The sequence below is a fragment of the Phodopus roborovskii genome, unplaced genomic scaffold, assembly GCF_943737965.1.
Source record: "Phodopus roborovskii unplaced genomic scaffold, PHOROB, whole genome shotgun sequence".
NCBI classification, from domain to species: domain Eukaryota; kingdom Metazoa; phylum Chordata; class Mammalia; order Rodentia; family Cricetidae; genus Phodopus; species Phodopus roborovskii.
The window spans coordinates 17,978,950-18,000,896 of record NW_026126541.1 but is presented as its reverse complement, the minus strand read 5'-3'; the positions used below and the strand labels follow the sequence as shown (position 1 = coordinate 18,000,896).

The 21,947-nt window shown below is 49.1% G+C and overlaps 1 protein-coding gene across 3 annotated transcripts; it reads left to right on the top strand.

Moving 5' to 3' along the window:
• Window positions 1-1,005: 1,005 nt before the first annotated feature.
• Window positions 1,006-19,654, top strand: Zfyve27 (zinc finger FYVE-type containing 27). 3 transcript variants are annotated; one of them, XM_051199634.1, is made up of 13 exons: window positions 1,006-1,058; window positions 1,814-2,011; window positions 6,271-6,341; window positions 8,536-8,722; window positions 11,277-11,372; window positions 12,668-12,780; window positions 13,498-13,634; window positions 14,169-14,240; window positions 15,662-15,682; window positions 15,853-15,997; window positions 17,896-17,942; window positions 18,253-18,334; window positions 19,105-19,654. In XM_051199634.1, the coding sequence occupies exons 2-13, from the start codon at window positions 1,815-1,817 to the stop codon at window positions 19,167-19,169; spliced, it is 1,233 nt and encodes a 410-aa protein (XP_051055591.1). In that variant the 5' UTR covers window positions 1,006-1,058; window position 1,814; the 3' UTR covers window positions 19,170-19,654. The 3 variants fall into 3 exon arrangements, with proteins under 3 accessions (XP_051055591.1, XP_051055590.1, XP_051055592.1); XM_051199633.1 differs by lacking the exon at window positions 1,006-1,058 and adding an exon at window positions 1,412-1,568; XM_051199635.1 differs by lacking the exons at window positions 1,006-1,058; window positions 15,662-15,682 and adding an exon at window positions 1,412-1,568.
• Window positions 19,655-21,947: the final 2,293 nt, after the last annotated feature.

Here is a 21,947-nt window from a genome sequence, read left to right as displayed (position 1 = left end):
CGTGACAGGCAATTTGAGGAGTTGGCAGGAGTCCGCGGTCTTTGCAGGTAAAGGGAGAGAGGGTTCAGCTGGCTGAGATTGATGCACTTGAAAGAGAGGAGCAGGAGGACGAGGCCAGTGGATGCAGACTTGTGTGGGTGGTGTTACGGCTGGGGTTACTGGAATCCAGTGATATATCTGGCTCAAATCCCAGTCCCAAGAGGAACTGTGCTGTTACATCAAAGAAGTTACTTACCATGACTCAAATTCCTTATCGGTGAAATAGTGATAACCCCAAAAGGGTTATTGAAGGAGGACCAGATAAGAATGTGCACAAAAAGCTTAGTGTATCGCCTGGCTGCTGGTTAATGCAAACCATGGGATGTGTGGTTTAAGGGACAATGACTGGGTCCCAAGATGTAAAGAGGGCTGAGGTAGGAAAGGCCTGCACAGGACCTTGAGGACAGAAGCTACCCACCTCCATTCTGTCTCTGTAGGCACCTGACATACAAGATGTGTTTTCTGCCTTTCCTAGGTTCACCGAGCTTCTACCCAAGATTTCTTTCTTTTTTTTAAAACCTTCTTTCCTCCCTTCTTTTTTGAGACAGGAGCTCCCATAGCCAAGGGAACTAGAAATACTCCTGCCTCAGAATCCCAAGGGCTGTGATTACAAACGTGCTTCACCACGCTAGGAGCTGGGCCGGTCCCTAGGAATTTAGGATCTAGGGTCCCGGAGCATTTGTCATCTCTGGTATGGCAGGAATTGAGCCGGCCAAAGGCTTAGCAGAAAAGAGAAGCGCGCGCAGGCGCTCACCTGCGCTCGGGTGGGAGGAGCTCCGACCCAAGGCGGGACGGGCGCGATGACGTCACGGGCGCGCCACCGCAGGGCGAGTCGCGTCCCGGAAGCGCCGGAGGTGGAGGGGCCGGCGGTTCTGTAGAACCTGTGACTTCGGAGCGTCGGGGGGAGGTGGCGTGGCGTGGCGTGGGGTGGGGCGGGCCTGAGGGAACGCTCCGGGGCTTGGTGGCCCTTCGGTGCCCCCGGCCGTCCCTGCCCCTCTCTCCCCTGGGCCCGCGTCCGGGTAGGTAACGGCCGTCACACCCCGCCCCTGTGTTTACTGCGTCTGGCGCTCCCTCCCGGGCGGGGGCCGCCACCTGCCGGCCCAGCGACCTTGGCCGTGGCCTGCCTTTCGCGGCTTCGGAGGTGGTGGTGGTGGTGGTCGAGGCCTCTGCAGGCTCTGACCTGCAGATCGCCATCCCAGGCGCCTGCCCAGGGTTCCTTTATTCCCTGGCTCGTCCTATATCGGGAGATTGGGGTCCGGTCTGCCCCTTTCCAAGTGATGAATGGTGGAGCCAGGGTTAAGAGCGTGATAAGTGTTTTGCTAGGAAGAGTTCATGAACCTTTGGGAGCCCTGGCAAGGGTCTCCCAGTCTACACCGGGGGTGTTGACAAAGACTTCCCAGAGCAAGGGAGACTGTCCTCTTTAAGCGGACACCTGAAGGATGAGTAGGATTACCAGATAAAGATGAGAGAAAGATAACACGGGACATCTTTTCACTTGGGATTACCAACTGTCTTCCTTCAGCAATCTGGTTAGTATGGTTTTATATGCTCTCGAAAGGAAAAGATTGTGTTGAAGAGGCTCATGAAAACAGGCTTTATATCCGAGTCGTTCACTTCACTCTGCCGATGGTCAGCGGGAACAAAGTTTCCTCCTGTGTGAAATGTGTAGTCCCTCTTACGTTACAGGTTTAATTATAAGTACCACATGAACTAATGCAAGGGAAATGGGTTGAAGACTGAAGAGCATTGTAAGTGTGGGGAATTATAATTACAGGATGCAGACGTCAGATCGGGACCTGAGTGGGCCAGAGGTGAGCCCTAGCGCGATGCCTGAGGTTCTCTCCGAGTGTCCACCTGCCCCCACCAAGACAACAGCGTTTGATCTTTTCAACCTGGTTCTGTCCTACAAGAGGCTGGAGATCTACCTGGAACCCCTGAAGGATGCAGGTGATGGCGTTCGATACTTGCTAAGGTACAGACTTCAGGAGTTGCTCTTCCTGTGGCCTCTCTTGCCTCTCTGGCCACTTAGGCAGTAGTTGGACTGACTTTACTGCTCTAATGATGAATAGTTCTGGAAACATTGTTTGATCTTTGGATTTATTCAGGTCTACTTGTGTTCCTGCCCTAGGAAAGGCAGGAACCAGGAACTACCTGGCCTTTATCAGGATTCTTTATGGCTGGATAAACTCCTCTTGGGGACTGCTAGAAAGCCTTGGACATTGGCCTACTGTAGCTTTGGGCAGAATTAAGTCCCCCCCATTAAGATATTAATATTAAAATTTTGATTTTTATGTTGCTACTTTTGTATGTGTGGCATTTGTGTGCAGTTCAGAGGACAGCCTTTGGGAGCTGGTTCTCCTTCCACAGTGGATCCTAGGGGTCAGACTCAGGCTTGGCAGCAACCAGCTAAGCTATCTCACCAGCAAGTTATTTTAAACAAACCTCACATACAAATACCAGTGAAAAACTGGATACCATTTTCATTTGTTACTTAGGATTATGGTTCTTAGTTTTTTTCCTAATTTTCCTGGTTTTTCATCTGTAACTTTTTTCTAACTTTCCTTCCTTTTCCTTTTGTTGTTTGAGATAGTGTCTCAGTATATAGCACAGGCTGGTCTGAAGCTCATGTAGGTTAGGCTGTTCTTAGACTTAACAGGCTTTCTGTTTCAGACTCAGTACAAGTGTTGGCCACCGTTTCAGCACCAACTTGCTTTTTTAAAAAATGTGTTTTTGGATGTGGTGTATCCCTGGCTGGTCTGGAACTCACAGAGGTCTGTCTGCCACTATCTCTGGAGTGCAGGGATTAAAGGCATGCATTGCCATGGTTGGCCCCCCCCTCTTTTTTTTTCTTTTAAGGTTTTATGTGTATGATGTATTGTCTGTATATATTTATGTGCACCATGTGTTTGCCTGGTTCCCTCAGAGGCTGGGAAAGGCTGTCAGAAGCCCTGGAATTGGAGTTATAGATGGTTGTGAGCGATAGGAACTGAGCCTGGATCTTAACCAGTGACATCTCTCCAACTCCTGGGTTTATTTATGTTAAAAGTATTTTATTTGGACATATACCTATAATCTCAGCACTTAGGAAGTAGAGATAGGAGTTCAAAATCATCTGTAGATGGATTTTTCTTTGGGCTGCCAGCCACAAAAAAGACAAGAGGCCATACTGTTAATTATGAAAGCCCAGCCTATAGCTTAGGCTTGTCCCATTAGCTCTTGCAACTTAAATTAACCTATTTATATTAATCTACATTTTGTCTCGTGGCTTTTTACCTCTCTTCTGTCTTCTACCTCCTGTTTCCATTCCATGTCTTCTGGTGTCTCTCCGGTGCCTATTCATCTCCTTTTATCTCTCTGCTTGGAAGTCCGGCCTATATTCCCTGACTGCTATTGGTTGTTCAGGTTTTTATTAAACCAATCATAGTGATACATCACCACACAGTGTAAAGGAGTATTTTACAATAATCATCCTTAGCTCCATCAAGTTTGGGCCCATCCCAGGCTATAGGACACCTTGTCTCAAAAAAAAAAAAAAAAAAAAAAACCCACACACATACCTGTAACGAGTATGGTTTTTCTGCCTGCTGCCTGCTCTTGTTCTGTTGCCACGCCAGCCCCATATAATGCACAGAGACTCTGTATTTGATATTATGCTGTTGGCCCAGTTACTGCTAGCTCTGTCTTAATTATTAGCCCATTTCTATGTATTTCCACCTGGTCTTACCAGGGAGAGGCGGCTGGCAGTTCTTCCTTCTCCAGACTCTCCATCTTGACTCCTCCTTACTACTTCCTCTTTCCTCCTTGTGTCCTAGTCCCTCCTATCTTCATTTCCTAGTGGCCAACAGTGCTTTATTCATTAACCAGTATGAGAAACATATATAAATAATGACATCTCCCAAAGAAACAAACAAACAAACAAAAATGCTAAATTGCAAATAAATGGCTTTGCATTGCATTTCTGAATGTTTCAGGTTTTTTTTTTTTTTTTTTTTTTTTTTTTAAGATAGGGTGTCTTTGTGTAGCCCTGGCTGTCCTGGGCTTTTGTAGACCAGGCTGGCCTCGAACTCACAGAGATCTGCCTGCCTCTGCCTCTACTGGGATTAAAGGTGTGTGTCACCACCACCTGACCAGTTTATGTCTTTTAATAAAAGCATTTGGTTTCATCTTCAAAATAATTTCATACCTAGCATAATTAAAAATAACTCTGAGGCCTGGGGCTCTTGGTTTCTAAGAAAGATTATGAGGAAAGGAGTACCATTCTTTGCCTGTCTCATGAAGTCAAACACATACAATCCCAAACATGTCTCCGAACCACTGGTGGCTGCCGTCATGGTCAAAGTAAAATAAAAAGTAAGCCTAAATAAAAAGATACGTCTAAACTCACCCCATCCGTAAAGTCAAAAGGGCACCCTGCCAGTCAAGTCACTTTCCTTCCAGAGTCCCTCTCCTTGATGTAATCTCTTGCTGACAGTGTGGTCTGGGGAGATCCAATAAGGAGAGCAGCTGATCTAAACATTTTACTGTAGCTTCGGACTCAATAGCTAAACTCCAAGATTGGGTCCCTCGTCAGTCAAACCCTCTTTACTAAAGAAAGAACAATCAAAAGCATAAAGGAATCTGACAAACACTTTCATGGCCCAGTGAGCCCTCTGCCAGCATGTAGAGACTACAGCTGGGGGAGGTGCCCTCCATCCAGCTCCAAGCTGATTCCCCATGTCCTCAGACCTCCAGACCTAACAAGTTAGTGTGCCAAGAGGCACAACCTCCCTGGCAGAAGAAAGGACAGCGTATATGTAACTTGTGCTTTGCCTGAAATGGGCGAAACGGGCACACAGGACAGGATGAGGACGCATTGTTTGCTAGCAAGAGATGCCTTATTTCTGATACTTGTTTCTCTCCTCTGATAATTCACCATGTATATATTGACCTTAGGCTATGGATGTCAGCGGCTTCATTATTATTTATACTCTTTTTTTTGTTAGTTTGCTCCTTTTTATTTTGCTTGTTTTTGAGATAGGGTCTTATATAGCCCATACTGGCCTCCAACTAACTGGCTGAGGCTGACCTTGAACTCCTGATCCTCCTGCCTCCACCTCGCCAGTGCTGGGATTATAGTCCTGTTCCTCCACAGTGGGTTCTAAATGTCCTTTTCCATAGCTAAGGCAGCAGCAACATCTTGTCCTAGGAGATTTAAGTCATTTCTCTCTCCTCTTTTTGGGGACTTCTGTATTGTCATTTGGTGGTGTTGTGTGGTGGGGTCTGTATCTCTTTTCAGTTCACACAGGTTGTGTTTACTGGGTGACAGCTGTGCTGCATAAGGTCTGAGCTCAGGGCCCTATGCTTGCTAGGCAAATACTTTACCAGTAAGCTAAATTCCCAACCCTTCAGCTTTAGTATAGTAAAGTAGGTAGTCTTTGTCTCCTTACAATTAACATATATTTGAAACAGTCAGATTTGTACAAGTAAAGATGTAAAGTACCATGTGGGCAAAGACATGTACGTTGTTGTTGTTTTTTTTTTTTTTTTTTTTTTTTCTATTTCTGCCTTTTTTTTTTTTTTTTTTTTTTTTTTTTTTTTCTATTTGCCTCTGTTGATGAATCCTTGTGCAGATGGTAGACTGGGGAGCTGAGGGTTTTTGTTTTTTCCCATTTCTATTGTTTTCTGTGGTCCAGCAAGTGGCCTGGAGAGGGTGCTGATAATGGTCTTAGGAAATTGTGAAATAGGATAAAGGAACATGCTAAAAGAAGAACCTTCTCAGTGTCCCTTGTGAAGGACTGAGCCTTACAAAACATGGTGAAATGCCTGCGGTGGTGGTACACTCCTTTAATCCCAGCACTCTGGAGGCAGAGGCATGCAGATCTCTGTGAATGTGAGGCCAGCCTAGTCTACAGAGTCAGTTCCAGCATAGGCTCCAAAACTACAGAGAAACCCTGTTTCAAAACAAAACAAAATACGGCAAAGCAGTAGTAACCAGGTTTCCCAGCAGATGGTAGGAAAGCTCTCCCCACTGAAGAAGGTTCTGCAGGTCTCGCTTTGTCACCCCAGGGTTAATGTGTGACCTCTTTGTCCCTCCCCTAGACTCCCTCCTACAGATAGGCCCATGTATATTTCTCCTTGGTTCTCTGTGCCCCTCTTCTCCTCATGTCCAGATTTGGCTGTGTGTCTGTGCTGCTAAGCCTCTTACAGGCTGGAGAAGTTGCTGTCTTGTGATCGGAACTCTCTGTGTTGTAGGTGGCAGATGCCTTTGTGTTCCTTGATGACCTGCCTGGGCCTCAACATCTTGTTCCTCACTTTGAATGAGGGTAAGAACTACTTCTAGAGCCAGTGGGTTTTTTGTTTTGGTTTGGTTTTTTTTTTTTTTTTTTTTTTTTTTTTTTTGTGAATCTGTGTGTGGGTAGAACCCTGAGTTGGAGCAATGTGGGAGGGACCACCTCTTTGCCAGTTCAATTCCTCCTAGGTCTGGTTGTGTTGGAACACAAGCTCTGGAGAGATTCTCAGGGCTGGGCCTCTGTGAGACTGTGAACACATGATGTAGCCTACCGGTTGAGGCTCCATTTCGCTCATCTGTAAAGGGAGGGTAACAGTGGTCTCTCCACATGAGCACTGTGAGGAGTGAGAGCCTGTGTGCTGCTCAGCCCGAGCCTCACACAGGCCAGCAGCTGGCAGACTGTAGCCAACCCTACTTGTGTATTGCTTCCTTCTTGCCGCCTGCCGGATGCATCCCCCTTTTCCCATTGCCTTCTACCTGGTTAGGGGTCATTTGCCAACATGACACGGGTAAGGTTATCAGGGGGAGGGTCTGAGGGGACACTTTTCCCCATAGCTGTCATTTTCTCTGCTCCGGCAAATGAGAAGTCCCAGGTGTCAGCGTCTCCCAAGGGTTTCTGTTACGTCTGGTCTGCTGTGACCCAGGCTCTCAGGGTTAGAATTGTCAGGTAGTTGTAGGACAAGCACCCTCTTCAGGAAGTGAGTGAAAGATTCGGGGCAGAGTGTCTAGAGGAGCTGGTTCTTATATCACTGCGTGATTCTCAGTGTTCCCTGTCTCCTAGGGACATAGGAGCCAGTGGGTTGAAAATTACCCCACTTCACACAGGATCATCTGGTTTTGGATAGCTTTTTTTTTTTTTTTTTTGAGGCAAGGGCTCTCTGTAGCTCAGGCTTGCCTTAAACTCACCATGTTGTCCAGGTCTGCCTGGAACTACCCATTTTTCTGCCTCAGCCTCTCAGATTCTGGGGTTACAAATAGAACCCCCATCATACCCAGCTTTCTTTTTCTTAGTTGATTTTTCTTTGATTAAATGTCCTAGAATGTTAGTGTGTGTGTGGTGTCTAAACATCGTTCTAAATTCAGTTTCAAGGACAAATTGTGTAACTAGCATTTATTATGGCCCACTGCTATCTTTGTTGCTATTGTGATATTGTGTTAGAAGGGAGAAGTTCCTGCTTTGAATTTTGTCTCTGCCTTATTATCTATCCCTCAATCCTCAGGACCCCTACATTACCCTAAAAGCCAAAAGAAAGTCTTCCAGTCTGCCTTAGTGGTAGAAAGGGTTAAATTTCCTTTCTTGGGGGAACTGCTAACAGCATCCTGACTGTGGAAGTGAGCCATCTATTGTGTGCATTATTTTATTTTAGTGTATGGGTGTTTTGCTTGCATGTGTACTATATATGTGCAGGTCTGTGGAAGTCAGAAGGCATTGGATCCCCTGGAACTGGAGTAACAGAGGGTTATGAGCCACAATGTGGGTGTTGGAAGTCAGACCCAGGTCCTCTGGCAGAGCAGCCCATATTGTTAAACACTAAACCATCTCTCCTACACATGGGGCATTTTAAAACTTAAACAAGATTGGAACTCATCCATGACCACATACCTGGTGCTTATAGTTTTGAACTTATCTTTGCTGGAGAGACAGAATCTCCATAGTACCTGGTGTGGTGATAAGGTCTATGAGGGAAAACAAAGCTGGGTTGAGCAGGCCTTAGAGTAGGAAGATCTGGAGGCCTACCCACAGTGTGATCTGGAGGCCCTATCTACCCACAGTGTGATCTGGAGGCCCTACCTACCCACAGTGTGATCTGGAGGCCCTACCTACCCACAGTGTGATCTGGAGGCCCTACCTACCCACAGTGTGATCTGGAGGCCCTACCTACCCACAGTGTGATCTGGAGGCCCTACCTACCCACAGTGTGATCTGGAGGCCCTACCTACCCACAGTGTGATCTGGAGGCCCTACCTACCCACAGTGTGATCTGGAGGCCCTACCTACCCACAGTGTGATCTGGAGGCCCTACCTACCCACAGTGTGATCTGGAGGCCTACCCACAGTGTGATCTGGAGGCCTACCCACAGTGTGATCTGGAGGCCTACCCACAGTGTGATCTGGCCAGGCCTCTCAGGCAGGTCCTGGAGAAGATGAGAAAGCAAGCATGTGGATATCAGTGGGCAGGCTCCAGGGCCTGTTTAATGGGTTACCTGCAATGTTCTTGATCTTTTAGGTGCCTGGTACTCCATGGGTGCCTTGATGATTTCGGTGCCCGCCCTGCTGGGCTACCTTCAGGAGGTTTGCCGGGCACAGCTGCCGGAGTCTGAGCTGTTGCGGAGGAAGTACCACAGCATACGGCAGGAAGACCTACAGAGAGTTCGCCTTTCCCGCCCTGAGGCTGTGGCTGAGGTGAAGAGCTTGTAAGTATTGAAAGGAGGCCAGGAATGTGGGCGAGTGAGCCAGTTGCCAGACTGCATGCTGCCGTCTTCATTCTACTTAATCTCTTTACCGGTTCTGAGCAGACACTATTATTATACTCCACTTAAGAGGAAAGCAAAGGCTTAGCTAGCTAGTGACTTAGACTCCAGATTCAGCTGCCTTCACAGCTATGTTCTTTCCCCCAGAGGGACCACTAAGGGTCTTGCTTAGGTGCCACCTTGCACAAACTACTGCTGGGTGAAGTGTTAATCTGATTGTTCTTTATCAGGAGTCAGATAGCGGGATAAGAACTTGAATGATCTGAGAAGCAGCCAGTGACACCCCCTCATCCTTGTTCCTCAATCCAAAAGGGCTGAGACCTTCTCTAAGCCCTGCCCTACTACTTCCTCTGTCTATCTGTCCTCAGTCCTCCAAAACCTCTGTGGTTAATTTTGGTCAGCTAGTAGCTAGCTCTGCCCTCTGACTCAAAGCACATTTTATTGGCAGTCTCGGGAGCATCAGGATGCAGTCACAGTACCACACAGCAGTTGGGCTTGGGTCCTACTGCTTCACTTCTGTGCAGCATCCGTCAGCTCACTTGCTTCTCTGCTCCTCTGATCCCTCACCCATTGGATGTGGTGCTGGGCTTATGTAGAGGATGCTTGTGAAGATTGCTTGAGTGTTGGGTACCCAGGAGGTGTTCAGTGTTAGTCATCATTACCATCCTAAACATGGTGTGGCTGGTGCCTTGAGGAAGCAGCTTTAAGACTGCTGACGCATGTTAACCATGTGGGCTTGAGTGGCAGCTGACTTTTCCTGAGCCTTTCCTTAGATCAGGCTCCATGTAGGCTTTTGATATACAACAGGGGTTCTAACAGAGCTAATGCCCAGAAATTGAGTCATCAGGAATGAGGTTTATGAGAAAACAAACAAACAAAACTTTTTTAATGTGAAGTAATTTATTTTTATGTTTCCCTCCCTCCCTCCCTTTCTTCCTTCCTTTCTTTCTTTTTTTCTGAGATGATCTCATGATGTAGTCTTGACTAGTCTGGAACTCAAAATATAGACCAGGCTGGCTTTAAACTCACAGAGGTCTGCATGCCTCTGCTCCCAAGTGCTGGGGTTACAGGCGTGCACTGGTATGCCTGACCCGGAAATAATACTTTAGTATTTGACGAGAGGCACAAGGGGAATGAAAACAGCTCCACATACATTCATACTGGCTTTAGCTCTCTGGTTTTTTTTTTGTTGAACCATTTGAAAATTATAAACATCCCTTTTGTTTACTTCAAATACTTCAGCATTTATTTCCTGAGATCAAGGATATTGTCTTATGAATTCCCAGTAGAACAGTCAGAATTAGGATATTTATATTGATATATTAATACTTTTTTTTTGGCTGCATAGTTCATAATCACATTTTGTCAGTTGTATTAATGAAGTTTTTTAATATTGGTTTCCCCTGGACCAGGGTCCAATTGAGGCTCATACATTACATTGAAGGCTTTTTCGTTCCTGTAGTGCTAAGACTAGATCCAAGACCTTGTTCGCAAAGCACCTCAGCCTCACACTTCGTTTTTGTTTTTTATTAACCTGGGGTGAGCAGTTCCATGTGACCTTGACATATCTGATACAACACAAGCTTCCTGTGTTATTGAAGTTCCTCAATTTGTGTTGTTCTGTTCCTTGTTAGATTCAGGGTATACATTTTGAGCAGGACTGACATATGACAGCCATATGATGTCAGGAAATGCTAACTTTGGTCGCCTTCTCTACTGTAAATCATTGTTTACCCTTGGTTGTTAATAGCCTGTGGAGAGATACATTGAGACTGAAATATCTTGTTCCTCATCAGCTTTCACTCAGCTGCTGTGAAAGCCACTGGTGGGTCCTGACCTCATTAGTTTGTTTCATGGTGGTTGAGAGGTGGCTCTCTGTTTACCCTTCCATTTGCATTTATTTTCTGATTCTGCAGTGGGCAAGTGTGCTTCTCATTAGTAGTCAGTATGAATGCACAGAATCTTATTTCACTCCACGGGATCTAATCTGTTACGGTCCTTCCTTCCATCTGGAGTGTCCTAGGTTTGGCCAATGGAACCACTGTAAGCTGTTTTGTGTTCTTTCATTATATCCCCATCATTTTTCAGTGCTGCCTTATGGTGTGGCACACCAGAATATTCACATTTGTTTTAGACTTGCCCTGCTGCAGCTCGAAAAGCAGCCATGTCTCTAATGAGCCCTTTGGGTAGAAGGAGAGCATGGATTCTATAAAGTGGTTCCTCCCAATTGTATTAAATAAAATAATAATAAAAAAAATAGGAGAGACCTTAACTGCTTCACCGCAGCAAGGGGGCTCCCAAAGGGGGTTGGAATGGGTTGGGACACTGCCATCTTCTCCCAGCAGGAGTGTTTACAGACTGTCCACTGCTGGCCAGTTGTGCCATCTGTGTGAAGCCAGCCTCTGCATCCTCATAATCCCTGTACTCCTGGATGGCTGGGTGGGTTGGTTTGGGGGGGGCAGGACTTGTTCACTCACAGAGACTCCTCTATCTGCAGCTTGATCCAACTGGAAGCCTTCCTGACCCGCCTGTGCTGTACCTGTGAGTCAGCCTACCGTGTCCTACACTGGGAGAATCCCATGGTGTCCTCACAGTAAGTGGGCCCCTTCTTTTTCACCCTCCACCCTGTAGGACTCTGGATTGAAGTCTCCCCCCCCCCCCCAGGTGAAGCCAGCTCCCTTGGAAAGGGTTCTGTCCCACCCACCTTTTGTTTAGGTGCCATTTAAAAGGTAAATAGTACTAGAACTAGACTAATAGGCAAGTACCTCACCATGTGTTCTACTACCCTGCTATATAGCAGCTGCGCTCATGGTCAGCTGCCTTCTGGAGCTGCTCATGGACTGTTAGCTTCATTTTGACTGTGGGATTGTTTTTCTCAGTTTAGTTAGTTACATATGATATACATAATACATGTGTTATATATGAATGTTTTGCCTGCATGTATGTATGTATGTATACCTTGAGGGTGCTGGTAATCAAATCACGATCCTCTGCAAGAGCCTGAAGTTCCCTAGGCCAGAGAGCTACCTCCCTAACCTATATGTGAGTTTCTCTCTCTTCATTAATTACATCATAAGTAGTTGCACCAAAGTTTTTGGTGTTATTTTGTAATGTAGACTAGAAGTGTATATTTAGATAAGCTCTACTCAAGCGTTTTTGTTGTTGTTGTTGTTGTTTTGTTTGTTTTTTTGAGACGGGGTTTCTCTGTAGTTTTGGAAACTTTCCTGGAACTCACTCTGTATACCAGGCTGGTCTTGAACTCACAGAGCTCCATCTGCCTCTGCCTCCCGAGTGCTGGGGTGAAAGGTGTGAGCCACCATCACCTGGCTATAGTGAACATTACTATGGACTTAGTTTTAATTTTTTGAAAAAAATTTTAGATAAACTTAAAAGATAAAATCAATGCATAAACAGAATGCATGTTTTTGAGGCTTTCCTGTATCAGTAGCAATTATAACTGATGTCTGTCCAGGCTTCACTTGTGCTAGGCCTGTGCACAGAGGTTCCTGTTTATTGTTTTACCCTTCCTGGTGACCCCGTGAGGTAGATGCTGTTTAACCTGCACTTTATAGGTGAAATAATGCTTGAGAGCCAAGGGTTTTGTCAGAGACCAGTGGCAGAGTTTGTTTCAGGCCCAAGTCTGTGCCTAGACTTCAGACCCTGCGAGCGATGGCAGCTGAGCCAGTGCGTGGACTTCCCTCTTGAGGCACAGTGTGGCTTCACCAGTGTCACTGATAGGAACCAGCAACCTGGTGCTCCTGCCTGCTTGCTTCCTCCGCAGTTCTACACTGGTTTGATGGGCAGGTCTTGTCAGTTTGTGCCCAGAGCAGTTTCTCACCTGGGTGCTCCCCTCCAGTCCCTTCTGATCTTGGACTTCTGTTCATCCAGGTTCTATGGTGCACTTCTGGGCATGGTTTGCATGCTCTACCTGCTGCCTCTCTGCTGGGTCCTCGCCCTTTTAAACAGCACACTCTTTCTGGGAAACGTGGAATTCTTCCGAGGTAAGCCCCACAGAGCCTGAGTGCAGGGCGGAGGCCCACTCTGCCCACTCTGTGGACCTGTTTAAGCTTCCTGCTTCTGTGTGTTTGTTGCGCTTGCCACAAGGGGGCAGCTTTTCACTGGTTATCTCTGGGAGTGTGCTGAGGTTGGGTGGCTGCCATTAGAGGGTTCCCTCTACTTTTGTAAGGCAGATGCATCACTGCTTACTGCTTACTTCTAGAAGAGAAGGGAGGGGTCTTTTCCCTAAATTGCACCTTCTCCTGCGCTGTGGCCGCCCGAAGTAGCTGCCACATCTGCTGAGTCTGCTGTCTGGCTTCTGGCTGCTGGGCAGTTTGGAGAGGCCCATTGCTTGGGCCTTTCTATGTTTATCCCCCTCTGTCATTAGTGTGTGATCACTTACTGTATTGACTCTGGCGGACTCTCTGTAGCATAGGGACTGGTGCTGATAGAGAATACTCCTAGAGTCCTAGAGTGCCACTTACTGTGTCTCTGGGAAATTCCCTCTAGAGTTCTCTTTTGGAATTTTTTTTTTCTTTTTGAGACAGGGTCTCACTTTGAAGTCCTGGTGACTTGGAATCCCTATGTAGACCAGGCTGGCCTTGAACACACAGAGATCTGCTTGCCTTTGCCTTCTCGGTGCTGAGATTAAAGGTGTGATATACACCACCACAGCCCACTTGTGTCTTATGTCACCTCTGACCCTTTCACCATCCCTGCAGTGGTGTCTGAGTATAGGGCTTGTCTGCAGCGGCGAATGAACCCCAGGCAGGAAGATCGTGCCTGTGAGACCTCGGCACTGCAGGATGCTGGGGGAAGGACTCTGCTGGACAGCACACCAGCCCCTACACCCACAGAGGTGAGTGTCCTGCCATTGGCAAGAGGGTCTTCCCCTTGTGTCTTTTTTACCTCCCTTTTGTTTATAAGTCATGGCTTTTGGGCTGAAGCTGTAGAGCTTCTTCCTGCCTCGTCTCTGGGATGCTTAGTAATAAGTGTGATGAAAATAGCTGCCTGGGCTTTTCTGAACTCTTGCTCTGTGTCCGGTGCTGTGCTAAGTGCCCTGTGGGGTGTGTCTTGAGGATGAGGATGAGATCATTTGCAGTGGCACAAGAGAAGGCTGAGGCACAGAGTGGCTGTCAAAGGCTCTTAGGTAGTGAAACAGAGCTGAGTCTCAGGCAGGCTCTGTGACTGCTGGCTACTGCGGGCCCATTGGAGCCCTGCCCCGAGGGGTTAGAGGCCCCCTTTCCTGTAGGTGTCTCTTTCCTGCAGCTTGCAGTTTCCTCGGGCTGGGGCCAGGGTTTTGGAGCTGGCCACTGGCTCTCAGCAGGTGGCTCTCTACTGCAGGTACCAGGGTTACCAACCTTCCCTTTTGCCATAGAGTCTTTCTTCCTAGGACCTCACGCCAGGCAGTGTGGAAGAAGCTGAGGAGGCTGAGCCAGATGAAGAGTTCAAAGATGCAATTGAGGTGGGTGGCCTCTCCCAGTCCCCTCTGCGACCAGACCAGATGTTGGGTGGGCTGAGAGCTGTGTTTTTTGTTTTCCCCTAACATCCACGTGGGAAGCCAGAACTTGCTCTGAGCTAGAAATTCCCTGGTTGAAAGCGTGCCATAGCCTCTTCCTTCTCCCGTCATCTGTCTGGAGAGCCCAGGGCAGGGCTGGCTCTGCTAGCCTGTCCAAACCACTGTTGGGGGGTTGGTGGTTTGTCACCTGGGCTGGCGATGGGCTTGCGGTTATGATGTCAGGGGGCATGTCTGGAGGAGGTGCCTGTCCTGTGCCTCTGTCTTTCTGTAGACTGAGTTGCATAGATGTCCCTTTTGGAGGGTGGAGAAAGTGGTTGCATGGCCAAGAGCTAGTTCAGGGGAAGTTCAGCAACCTTGATTTGGACAGTGATTTAGATTGGTCGTTTGAAAACGTGTTTTCTTTGGCTTGTAAACATTTAAAATCATTCTTGGAGTCAGTGTTTAGAACAGGGCGGATTCCAGTTAGAACTGTAGACTTGTAACTTTCCTAGTATCTCAGAGTCTGCAGCCGTCAGTGTAGCCGAGGGGACATTGTCTCCTGTTGGGTAAGTCACGTGGTAACTCAGCTGGTAGAGATGTTGGTTGCCAGGCCTGATGGCCTGAGTTTGGTCCCCAAAACCTATATGGTGGAGGGAGAGAAGTGGCACAGGAAGTTGCCCCTGACTTTTATATGTATGCTGTAGCACACACACCCATGCACATGTCACACGCCCTACATCCCCATCCCCATTGGCTCCCGTTACTGAGGTCTTCTGGCTTTTATTTGTTGTCCGTTACATTGCTGTTTGTTTCAGAGTAGAAACTCACCTGTTTATGTCTGTAAAATGGGAGGTGTTGGAAGAGCAAGAGTCTTGTGAATTTTACTGGGCCCTGGCTACAGTGCTGACTTGCCCTCAGACCTGTGTATCCATTTCAGTTGTGACTGCTATAGACTGCCTCAAGTTAGTAATGATTGTAGGCTTGAGTCTGGAGAGGGTGGAGATAGCTGTGGCAGAGGCTTCCAAGCATCTTTGTTTATATCCCAAGTAAGGAACACATGTTTAGATCCAGGCACACAGTTCATGCTTAGTTTCTATAAAATGTGTGGAACTTAAGTGAAACCCTTAGCCCAAAAGACTGTTGTAAGGGATGTTTCCTTTCCTCCTCCACTCTGTTGAACTGTACACGACCAGTGGGAAAAGAGTTGCACCACGCTTTCTCTAAGCTTCCTTGGGTCTGGGCTCCTTGCAGAGAGCTTGCCTGTTAACCTCGCCCAATGGGAAGTGCTCATTGCTGGGGTGGCACAGCGGCTTCCCCTACCCTCTCATGCTCCTCCTTTCCTGCTATCTCTCTCTGTTTTCTCTTCTTCCCTGCACCCTGGGAGGCAGGAGACCCACCTGGTGGTGCTGGTAAGTAGGAGCAAGGTGAAAGGGGCAGGGCTGGGCTGGGCAGGGTTGCTGAGTTAGCTGTGCCACAGTTCATGGGCCACACCATGCCAAGGTGCCTCCGCACGCAGGACCTGGGCTGGACCTGGGCTGTTCTAAGTGACGAGCAGGACTGGAATAAGCTGTTCCCGCAGGAGGATGATGAGGGCACCCCATGCCCACCAGAGGATGAGCTGGCCCTACAGGACAATGGGTTCCTCAGCAAGAATGAGGTGCTGCGCAGCAAGGTGTCACGGCTTACAGAACGGCTCCGCAAGCGTTATCCCACCAACAACTTTGGTATGGCCAAAGGCATGGGTTGGAGGTGGGGGGTATATGACTAAGGCTGGCGGGACTTAGGGAGTTGGAGGACACCTGGGCCACAGGGATAGAGTCCAAGAATTATGAGCACTTGTGAAGATGTCCATGGAACCTTGGGAAATTTGCAGATGTCTGAGGAAGTGTGAGTGTGGATTGAATGTGGGTCTTTCCATGTCCTTCTCTCATTATTGAGTAGTAGCTGACAGGAAGACAAGGCATTCTTCGGCACATGCTGCAAAGAGTTGTGATCCTGAGCTGGCAGAACTTGACAGCAAATACTAGCTCAGCCAGTGTCCTTGGGCAAATCATGCCTCAGTTTCCCCTTCTGTAAAAGAGTTCTTGTTGGGCTGTTGTGGATAGCGTGGCAATACATGCCATGAGTTAGCACAGGGCCAGGCTGGCTCTTAGTAAGTGGGTGCTGTTTGTGTGGGAGGTGCTCACTGGGCCTGTTTGTCCCTGAGAGCCTGTCTTGGTCATTGTGACCTGGCTATCTCAATAAAGGGTACCTTTTTGGCATGGTGGTTTTCTGAGGTCACTTGAAGCCAAAGTTGTAGTTTGGTCAGTTTGTATTTTCTTGGGGATGTGGGTGGGTCAAGGACAGAGCTTGCAGGGTGGGTCTCCTTTGAGCACAGCTTGGGGACTGTGCTCTTTTCTAGAGCCCTGAGAGCAGAGCCAGCTGAAGTCCTAGGGAGAGCCTAGAGTAGCTGGTGGTTGAGAGCCACTATGGCCTTTGAATTGCAGGTTCCAGAGTTTAGTGAGTTTGAGGGAGGGGAAATCCCTGAGTTTATCTTCGAGAATTTGAGGGGTCTCTGGGGCCTGCCTTCCTGCCCCTGAGTGGTGGTGGCTGCCTTTGCAGGGTTAGGTGTCCTGGACCTGCTGTTTCCTTCTGGGTGTCAGTATATCTTGCTGACCCCTGGCCTTGGGAGACACTCCAGACTCAGGGCCCTTTCGTAAACCTATTCCCATTTCTCAGGTGGATGGGATGGGGCAGGAAGATCCTCTGGACCCAGAAGCAGCAGAGGGACATTTGCCTCAGACATCTCTGCCATGGTCTCCCTGGCTCCACAGTCTCCTTCCCTTGATCTCAGAGCTGTGGGTAGTCCTGGCTAGACTAGGAAGGAGCTTTGGGACTTTCATGGTTAAACATGTTACCCAGGAGTCACAGACATGGTCCCTGCTGCTGATTGCAGCCCTGCTAGGTCATCGCAGGCCCCAGACCCCTTTTCTCCATCTTTGATCTCCTTGTATCTCCCCCTTGACTTGCAGTCACCATCTGAGCTGCTATTGGCTGTCTGCCACTGTCTGCAGCTCCTGTGTCTTGTTGCACTTGGTGCCTTAGAAAGTCATGTGTTCCTGCTTGTCACCAGTGCTTGAGAATTCCACCCTCCATGTCATCATGGAAGGTGCCCGATTTCAAGCTCCTCATGGGATTTTCTGATGACAGAAAGCAGGAGTGTACGTTTCTTGGAGCCCTATGTATCCCTCCGCTGTGGGCAGGCGTTTGTAAGGAACCATTCTGAAAGGATCACATTTGGTGGGATTTACTGCGGACACCTGAGTCAGATCCCTGCCGGCTTGACTGGATTCCAGGGAGGAGAGTCACGGGGTGCGCCTTGATAGTCTGCCAAGCCTGTCAGTGGGAGTGGGGGGGGGTACTCAGTCTTGTGAGGGTGCAAGGGTCAGAGCTGTGGGTAGCCTGGTGGCAGCTGCTCCTAGGGTGGGCATCTTTTGATTCAGAATCCAGACCTTGCTCTTTGCATCCAGCTGAGAGGCTGGGCTGTTGGAGGCTGGTGTCCTTGTGTCCCAGTTAGAAGAGTTGGGAGCAGTTCGGGTTGAGTGGCCTGGGACCTAGCTGAGCCGCTGCCTTTATTTCTCAGGGAGTTGTGCAGGCTGCGCTGCTACCTTCTCAGTGCTGAAGAAGAGGGTAAGTCTGCTGTGTCCTGGGAGGGGTGCTGGGGTGGTGCTTGTGCTGGACTCAGGAGAGCCATCAATGAAGGCCAAGTCTCAGGTCACAGAAGCCAGTGCCCGGCTTTGCTCAGGCCACTGCATCTTCCCTGCCTCAGGCTCACACCCTTACCAGCCTTCTGTTGGCTGTTTTGTCCTGTCTCATTCCCACCCCACCGAGGCTCCTCTTGAGTCTTACAGGATTGGATGATGGGGGAGGGGACAGGTACTCAGTGTCAGGTGCCTGAGGGTGGGCTCCATCTGATATTGATGTTGTTTCTTGTTTGCAGCGGAGCTGCAGCAACTGTGGGAACAGCTTCTGCTCTCGGTGCTGCTCCTTCAAGGTGCCCAAGTCCTCCATGGGGGCCACAGGTGAGGGGTGCAGGGGGTTGCCTTGGGAAAGGAGGGGGTGACTCTCTGAGGCACCCACTTTCCTCCCAGAAGAGACCACCTGGTTGAATCTTATTTTCATTACCTTGTTAACATTTTTAACAAAATGAAAATGATTTCTCTTCCTCTCCTAAGAGCTGTACATGTTTGTTGTTTAAAAAACAAATCAAAACAAAACAAAACAAAAAAACCCATGGGTGAGCAAAAGGAAGAAAATACTCCCATGTGTCCCAGGCAGGATGGTTGGGTGTCGGCCTGTATGTCGCTGGCATGTAGATAGCACGAATGTGCATTCACGTTCTTGAAAACTGGGATTATATTTCACTTCCTGCCCTGTGATGTGTTGTGGTGTTGTGCAAGCTTTTTTCCTTCCGATCTTACATGCTTGTTAACTATAAAATTTAGAAATTATTATAAAGAAGAAAGGAAGAGAAAAGTGATCCTGTAATCTTACCACCCAGAAATTTTTAACCACCGTTAAAACGTTTAGGGAAAATTTCCTCTGGTATTTTATTTAAAAAAGTGTTTTGTTGATGCCAGAAGAATTTCTAGTGCATAGAGCACCTGGAGAGGCCTGCTGTTGGCATCAGAGTCCCAGTGCTCCGTCGTGTCTGAGGCAGGGAGTGAGCTGGGTCAGGGAGGGTGTGGGCTGTGGGTGGTCTGTCTAAGGATGGGGAGGCTAATTCAGTACTTGGCGCCTTGAGCCTAAAGGGTACAAAGAACCGTCTCACCGAGTTCTCCTTGCTTTCCAGCTCCTGAAGCCCAGAGAGAAACTGTGTTTGTGTGTGCCTCCTGTAATCAGACCTTGAGCAAGTGAGAAGGGGCGAGGAAGAAGAGAAGAGGAGGCCAGGCTCCCCCTGGGGCCAGCAGTAGACCCTACTCTCCCAACCCTGGTCCTCTGAGGCGTGTGCTGGGCAAATGTAGCCTTGCAGCTAGGTCCTTCCTGCCCTTCCCCTGCTGCCTCCAGCTGGACTGGTGATGCTCGAAGGCCCAAATGGAGAGGAACTCTTGGAGCCCCCCCCCCCCAACCCCGTCAGGGCTGGCCAGGGAAATGTCCACCAGGGGCAGAATTGAGCATAGCCTGCTCCCATCTGGGCTCTGATGGTCAAGGCTGGACTGACTAGGCCTTAGGATCTAAGAGACCCGAGGTGGGCAAAAGAGGTTTTTCCCTGTCGAGTCCTGGGCATCTAAGCCCCAGAGAGCCTGCAGGAGCACCATGGACTCTGCCCTTTAAATAGCCTTAGGATCTGTTGCTTTTCTAGAGATGGGATTGGAGTTCCCAGGAGTTCATGAGGGTGCTGGTCATGTCCTTGAGTGTGAAGTGCATGGCAGCATGGGAAGCTCTGCCTGCAGGCTCTTATCTCCTGTGATTCTCTGGTGTCCTCGGCTCTGCTGGGATGGCCGTGGGACCCTCACATCACTCCTACCTCTGCCCTGGGTCTAGTGCACCCCTCACACGGCCACATCTCCCTAGCCCTTATCCCATGGAACATGAGGCCAGGGGAGTGGAGCAGAGCTTCTGAAAGCCTTGGCCTCTGAGGTCCAGGAAAGTGTAGGACCGTGATGGGCTGTTCCTGGAGAACAGTGTAGGCTAAGGTCACGTGGTCAGTTTTATGTTCCCTCTGATCTGCCAAGGGGGCCCTGTGCCTCTTAAGCCATGAGCTGGCTCAGGCCCCCCTCCCTGGAGCCGCCCTGTCTTTTCAAAGTATTTATTTATTTATTCATGGTTCCTGGGAGCATGGAGTGCAGGGTCGGGGTGAAGACGATGAGGGCTTCTGCCTGAGACCCTTCTGAGAGCCATGGCCTTCCTCTGGGGCTGTAGCAGGGGACTGTTCTGTTGCCTAAGCACGGACTGGGAGGAAGGAGTGGCTCTGCCCCGAAGTGCTCTTTGCTAATCAGCCATACACAGAGCAGAGAGGGTTTGGCAGTGGGGACCAAGCGGCTGAGCTGTACCCTCTGTCCTGGTGAGAGCCTTACCTCCGTGTTTATTTATACCGTAGAGCAGAAAGGAGCTCGTATGGAGAATTATCAATAAAAGGCCCAGCTTAAGCTATTGTCCTGTCCTTGTGCCATACTCACTGCCAGGGCGGAGTTCTTCGTGCTGTTCAAGTTTTTCACTTTGCCAGGGGCAGGCTGTGGGGTTTGTCTTTGCACACTGTCTGTGGCAGTCTGTGAGGGGGCCAGGCCCAGTGGAAAGCTGTACCTTGTAAACAGGGGGACAGACTTTGTCTTGTGACCAGACTGAGGGCCTTGGGTTGAGGTTGGGATCAGAATTTAAATATTAAACAGTGCAGGCTTTGCGATGGAAAGGTTGTAGCTAATCCCTCCCGAGAAAGAAAGCCAGAAAGGGCCAGCACTGCAGGAGGCTGAGAGCTGGTAGGAGAGGTTGCTTGAAGATGTGAGGTGCGGTCACCCCTGTGATCCGGGATAGGCTGGGTGGTTACTGGGTGTTGGGTACTGCACACATTGTGTTAGAGCCAGTGACAGGCCCAGGAGGTAGGCAGTTCTCCTCACAGTAAGACGGTAGTGTTACCATCCTGCAGCCTTCAGAGGGGTCACGCACCTCTGTCCTGTGTCCTTACAGCTGCCATCTTTTTTCTTCCTCTTTTAAGCCAGAGAATAATTTAAAATCACCTTTTAAAGGAGAGTGTCAGGGAGAGTCCCGGAGTGCATTTTGAAGCAGTTGATACCATCTGGTTGAAAGGTGACTGTTACTGCTTAGGAAGGGTGACTCCCCGGTCTATCTGGTGTCATCACAGATGTGAGAAGAGGGGTTTTGCCCTTTGTCTCTCCTGGAGGTCCCTGTGAGAAGAGATGAGGACGCTGTCTTTAAATGTGGAGCCACCAGACTTCGGCAGGACTGGGTGACAGCGTCACCATGGAGCCCGGGCTACAGAGAATTCAAAGTGGGACAACAGACGGCTTTTGTGGAACTGGACCCGTGCCAGTTTGACCTTGGGCATCCAGGAGCAGGGGACAGATAGCCAAGTTACAGTCCTGGCCCCTGGCAGGGCTGGTCGGGAGGCCTGGCTGCAGCCTGGCTTGGGTCGGTGTGTTGATGATGCTGGAAAGTCTTGGCAGACCTGGAGCAGGTGGTGACTGTGGGGTCTCCTGTCCCCTTTGGGTCCGAAGCCAGGTGCTGCTCCATTTCCATCCCCTTTCCAGAGGTCTGTGTCTGTTCGCACAGCTGGCCCTGTTCATGCATCACTTTGCCAGGCAGCATGCCCAGCCAGTAGTTCATTTTAACGTCCTGCAGTGCAGTGTCTAATTGGTGGGTGTTTTAAAGGGGTAAATAGAGGCACAGGGAGGTTGAGTGACCCAAATGGACCCAAAATGGCATGGGAATTATGCTGCAGGTGTTCATAGCAGCCATGGCCTAAGGGGCTTTGGGTAAAGGTCACATTCTGGGCAGCTCGCTCACATTCTGGCCCCCACTCTCTAAGGAGCTAGCCACTGAGCTAACAAGAAGGGGCTGCCCACTAAGCACCACCCCCTTTGGGCCCTAGCAGAACAGAGGTGGCCTTGTGGAGGGAGCCACTACCTTCCCCAGCTCCCAGTGACCTCACCTCCCTACAGCAACACCCCAGCAGCACAT

What these genes read in the sequence shown, in the direction of transcription:
- Zfyve27 (XM_051199634.1), top strand. Translation starts at nt 1,815, where the DNA reads ATGCAGACGTCAGATCGGGACCTGAGTGGGCCAGAGGTGAGCCCTAGC. An exon ending in CAGCCCCTACACCCACAGAG is followed by an intron (nt 13,635 to 14,168) that starts GTGAGTGTCCTG and finishes CTTTCTTCCTAG; the next exon opens with GACCTCACGCCAGGCAGTGT. An exon ending in TTATCCCACCAACAACTTTG is followed by an intron (nt 15,998 to 17,895) that starts GTATGGCCAAAG and finishes TTTATTTCTCAG; the next exon opens with GGAGTTGTGCAGGCTGCGCT.